The sequence below is a fragment of the Loa loa genome (assembly GCF_000183805.2).
Source record: "Loa loa unplaced genomic scaffold supercont3.102, whole genome shotgun sequence".
NCBI lineage: Eukaryota > Metazoa > Nematoda > Chromadorea > Rhabditida > Onchocercidae > Loa > Loa loa.
In genome coordinates, this window is record NW_018108282.1 from 33,235 (window position 1) to 39,244 (window position 6,010).

Here is a 6,010-nt window from a genome sequence, read left to right on the forward strand (position 1 = left end):
TAATAATAATAATAATAATAATAATAATAATAATAATAATAATAATAATAATAATAATTTTGATGGCTTGTCGCTCAGACGAAAGTGAAATAACCATCCGATTTCCGGCGTTTTTTGCTTCGTGTTGGATTCGAACCATCGAAAGGTGGTTTATTCCTTAAAGCAGTATTTCCATAAAGTGATATTTATTTTTTGATTATGACAAAAGTTCATGCAAAAATTCAATTGCCATCAAGGAAATTAGCGCAAAAAATTTTTGTAAATCAGTAAGGTGTTAAATTTCAAAATAAACATAATTTAACATTGTAACAATCATCCTTTTACAGTAATTACTGATTTAATACACAGTTATTTTGTTCTCATGTTCAGAATAAGTAAAAGAAAACAAAAAAACCGAAAGTTCACGATCAATTGACGGTTTGTGAAAAACTGAAGAGAAAATGATCTATTCTTTCCAATCATCATTAATACAGCATCAATTTCATATGAAATGCGAGTTGTTCTGACAATAATTAATCATTAAATTTCGAATTTAATTCACCTGGTTTGTCCTAGCAGCCATGTTTTAAAATTTGCATCCAGTTTGCTTGGACTTTGTGTGACACCACCTTCAAACATCTCAATGGGACTCTTTCGCACCCTAAAAACAGCATTTTTCTTCCCTTCTTTTTTCGCAAATTTAAAATAAGCCAATGAAGTAGCTTTCGAAAATTCGAGACACACTCAATGTTTTTTTTTCCTTTTGAAACTAAAGCAATGATCCAGCGGGTGCCGCCATAAGTTAGCAGTAACAAAAATGACCTGTCATTGAAATTGTGCCATAAAGCGACGATTAATTCAGTGGCCATAATATCGCCAGCATGTGCACTTATCATCCTCATGCAAAACACACCATCATATCCAAGAAATTTATGCACAAACTTTTTAACAGATTGCCGATCCGTTGCCAGATCAGTCGCTTTTAAATATTTCCGAATGAATTTCATATGCTAAAAAGAATCATTTTTTGATTCGTTCATTTCCACTTAAGTTGGAAAAGAAATTGTCCCTTCGATATAGCTGTTAACAATTTTCACTTCCCTCGACTGATGGTTTTTCTCAAAATAATTTTCTGAACCGAAATCACCAGGTAATTAAATATAGGTGCATTTGTTTTGACCCAGAATGAACTGGTCATCGACAGATTTATGCTTCTGTTAATCCAGTTATATTTCAAAGATATAAAGATATTCTACATAACATTTAAAAGAGTTAAAAGCAAAAAACAACATTTACTTGGCCTGGCAGAAATGACATCAGCATCCAGTGACCCACAGAAAACATACTTACTATTGATACCATGAAGTACCAAAACCACAGAAATAAAAATATTTTCTCATTGAACATGTTTATCATCAGTACACATTGCACAGTATGATGGTGAACATTACCGAGAACACGCACCTGAAATTTGCCAGTCATTCTCACCAGTTAAATGAATATAACGTTGCTTCTTTAAGGATTTTCGAGAGGCAGTACAGTTTTCCGAACACTTCTAACAATTCAGAATCCTCTAAATTCTATCATTTGTTATTCGATCAATAAAGCATACCTCGAAATCACACATAGTGACGCGGGGGAAATTACCGCTTACTTCCCATTCACGACCGTTGAGCAGATCCTTGAGTATGTGGAAACCATAAAAGATATTGTCAGTGCCGAGGAAAGTGTTTAATAAAAATATCTGCCCAACAACATTGATCAAATATAGCATTTTGATAAACACGTACAGGCAAGTCACATAGGAACCCCACCTCTTACTGACGCACATTCCGGACACATCTGTTACCTGGAATATCTCGGTAGTAAGTACCCTCTGTAATTCTTCCCTTATTCATTGATTTACTCGATTATCAATCACAGATTGACCGTATTAACTACATTTCCATTTGAGACACCTATGAAATTAAGTGCCCAGATATACAGTTTAAAATCCTTTTTTTTTACCTCCCTTTGTATTTCCAAGGCATCTTCCATATGTCCAGCAATAGTTTGCACTGTAGCTGCTCTTGCATCTGCATCCATCATCCTTGCATCACAAGCCATTTGTGTCAAGCTTTGCACATTAATCCCTGAATTTTGTTGTCATTAGATTTCATCAACTCACATACATAACGAGAAGACGTGGAATAGGTATTTCATCTTTATTTGGACAGGAACTAATTGACACAATTTATCTAGATCTATCATACTTCCTGTATTTGAAAGGATTGGTATTTTACCACTATCTGATTCATTAGGATGAACTGGTGCTTCATGCAAAGTATACAATTAAATACTTTCTCAATATTGGCACAGTGATACTTAACAAAAAGGAATTTTTGGTATTTCCCAAATTGGTCAATTTTTAAGTACATTCAAAGTAATAACTTTAATTGAATGAATTGAAAGTTGATGGGAAGACATTTGGACTTAAGTGGTTTTAGGGAGCCTAAAAATGTAACTTCAAATTAAGCGAAGAAAAAGTGAAAGGAGAAAAAATAAATATATAGAAATGATGTTTTCGAATAGCGGAATATAACCTTGAAGTTTGTATCAAGAGTGGTCCAAGAAGGTATATGGATTTTAGATTCATGGAAGGTCATTAGTAGCAATTTACAAAGGGTACTCACTTTAATAAAAGTCAGTAAAACAACAGATATCCACTTGCATAAAATTAAAATAATCATTCAGCTCTTTCTATCGCAATAATTAAAAAAGTCGAAAGGCTAATAAAGCTGGGATTCACCTGAGTGCCAGTGTAACAAACCTCTCCACATAATGCATGGAATGTAGAACATTAAAGCCTCAAGAGCGAGTACAAATGGTACCCATTGATAATAGCTAATTTGACGAGCCCTGAAATTATCTTCCGGAAACAGATAAAATCGTATCACCAATGTAAATAGGACAGAAATATAAAAGCCATTTTAAAATATGGCAGTTCATGTTGATCTGAAGAAAAAAAAAAAACCTCCTATCGCCATATTCTAGCGGAAAAGCACTTGTTAAAGGCAAATAGTATGTATTTTCCACCCAACAGTAGTTTTCTGTATACTGTTCCCATGCATCCGTAAATTGTGCTGGCACCCAACATTGGATTGGATACCCTGAAATTTGAAATATGTTTTAATAAATTTACATTTAAGCTGAAATAACGAAAGTGAATGTGGGTGTTAAAATCTCTAGCCGCTTCCTTACGTATCAATTACACTGTTTAATTGATGTTCCAACGATTTATGATCTTGAATTTTCTTCAATCATTTTTTGCACTGTTAAACCTCCTGGAGATGGAAGATATAAGGGAGTAGAGAAGAGGAGAAAGGCAGTTCAAAAAATTGTGAAGTACAATCGAGCTTCTTCAATTAAAGTGAGGTAAATATGCGAGAGAAAAAGTCAACTTTTGTAAAGCATTGTTGATTGATGCTTCAAAAAGCAATAAGATTTGTGGTGCAAACTTTTAAGCCAAAAAACTTCCCTTGCTTCTATCCTTCACACTTGTCCATACCTATTTGTCTGACAACTTGGTTTTGCAGCGCTGCCCAGTAGCAAATAAGAATCGTCAATTTAATTGATATTTTAGCCTTTAGAATCATCTTGTCTAGCGTTTCTAAGCTATAGGTTTCATCTTACTCGCATGAGCTTGTTTAATCAATAACATATCATTACAATAACCTAATGTGACATTGTCTGGAAGTTTTCCTTCCTACTAAAAAATCGAAAAGAGATATTTCAAATGGACATTTTCCATGATATATGACTGAGTGAACAGTAAATGTTTTGCACCTTTGTGGTACATTGAAAGAGCCGAGAATTTCATTATATCCAAACATCAAAATTTTAGTCTTATTTTCACTTACTTTTTCTTTGTTTTTATTTTTTATTTTTAAATAAACAGATTCCAAATAATGAATAGTAAATATCATATCAAGAATGCATGATTTGTTAAGTGAAAAAGAGGAACTTACCAACATACTGTTTTGCAGAAACGATAATTGCGAATGCAAAAATAATGGCAGAGGTATAATGGTAATTGAGCTTATCAACAAAATCATCATCAACTCGTGGATGGAGCCCTTTGAAGATGGCAGCCAAGTAATAGAGCAGCATCCCACTGCCACTACTGGCCAGTTCTTGAATTCATTTTATATTAAAAAATTTCCCAAACATAAAATAATCGAGACAGTTTACCGTAAATTTATGAACTTTAAATTTTCATTCACTTGTTAAGACATCAAATTAGTATGATTGCATTTGACAAACATTGACAAAACAATATAAATTTTTAACTAAAGCGACTATATTTCAGTGTTGTTCTGAAAAGATCTTGTCAGCTGTGCTACTTGCTATTTATTAAAGAAATATTATTGTTCTTAAATGAACGTTGATAGGAAAATGATAACCTTCACTTAAATTATGTAATATTGATGCTGGTTAACATGAAATAGCAGTAGCAGCAACAGCAGATATTTCCGCTCAGATACAGAGCAGCCCCCATTTAAGGGTTGTTTTGGCTTGTCAGACTGATGAACTACCACGCACGTCACGATCGTACCACTTCTACAAGCACTTTGAAATTCACAATTATTCGAACATAAGATAGAGCAAACACCAAAACGTTTGTGAAAAATTTTAACAAATACAAAGAAATATAAGATCAGTAATTTTTGCTGGCAGATTTGGATATTATCGTCCTCAAAAAATGATTTCACTGAACTGGTAACATTTGAGTAACGGTATGTAATTGTGTCTATGGGTGCAAATGTTTTGTGGTAATTCTCCCTGGAAGTTCTGCTGAAGACATAGTCAGGTTAGAAAAAATCATTTAAAGAAAAAATTCATTTCACAGTTTTCTTTAAACTTTTCTGCAGCGAAAAAGAAATTTTTTATTAGTTAGTAAGATATAAAAAAAAGAAGGAAAAAACAATATCTAAACATATTTATAATTTCTCTACTGATAAAGTTGATCAACTTAGAGATGAAATCCGTGAAATTGAAAAAATTTCAAGATGGCACCGATTTTATCGCCAAGTTGATAAGCATTATCAGTATGGATTACATAACTTATACCATTATCAGTATAGATTATATATGCCCACTGTTTGATAGCTGAGGAATGTATAACCAGAAAAAGTTAGGAGGGTATGACACAATGACGTACGTGGAGTGAAATAAGAGTGGAAGGTTCCAGCATGTTGCACTTTTAGCGTACGTGACAGAAACAGATCCATACATATTAATGTTTGCTATTTGTAACAAAGTAAAGCCATGCTATTTTTTAATCATCTTTTAGTTTCTTGAGAAGAATGAAAATTAAATTTACAACAAAAAAAGTCAAAGTTGAAAAAAATGAAGGAAAACCACAGGAACTACGCAACAAAGAGTATCAATCGATGGCTAGAGCTGCCTCTTTCTTATATTTTACTGGAACAAGTAAAAAAAAAGAGCTACGAAAGAATGAGAGGAGAAATGAAGCCATTTATTAAAAAGGCTCTGTGAAGCTTGTGATATTATTGAACATTTTACTTCCGTGAGATAAACAGCAAAGCATACGTACATGTTTTCCATCCCTATAGCTTGAAAAGGTCCTCTCATAACTAATGCGCCTTAGACGAAGATCTTGAAAGAAAACTGCCGTTTAGATATCATCTCCTTCTAAGCTAATTAATTCCGAAACATACTACTTCAAAAGTTGTTTTAAATTGAAGTTTTTTTTCAATTCCAAGAGTGACGTGACGACTTTGCATCTTTTAATGCTTGGAACTCGGTGACCAAAATGAAATCACTGAAAGGAAGTTATATGTGGTCGGCTCTCTCCTCCCCTCAAATCGAAATCCAAAATTCAATTTACTAATATCATAATACCACTACAAGAACATCTATCACATAACGATAATGAATCGATGTTATTCCATCAACAAGACAGCTTAGCAAGTAACATTTTTAGTCACGATCGTCAATTTGGCAATCTGTCTAACACTCCTTTCCTGCA

General features: G+C 33.3%; 1 protein-coding gene across 1 annotated transcript; it reads right to left on the reverse strand.

Annotated features, from left to right (window-relative positions):
- Positions 1-74: 74 nt before the first annotated feature.
- On the reverse strand, positions 75-4,128 carry LOAG_11878 (INX-1 protein; the record flags this gene model as incomplete). Its single annotated transcript, XM_003147395.1, has 9 exons — positions 75-156; positions 542-640; positions 802-989; positions 1,276-1,443; positions 1,592-1,828; positions 1,987-2,111; positions 2,768-2,877; positions 2,993-3,128; positions 3,987-4,128. 9 exons carry the CDS (start codon positions 4,126-4,128, stop codon positions 75-77), a joined length of 1,287 nt encoding a protein of 428 aa, XP_003147443.1.
- Between the last annotated feature and the right edge of the window lie 1,882 nt (positions 4,129-6,010).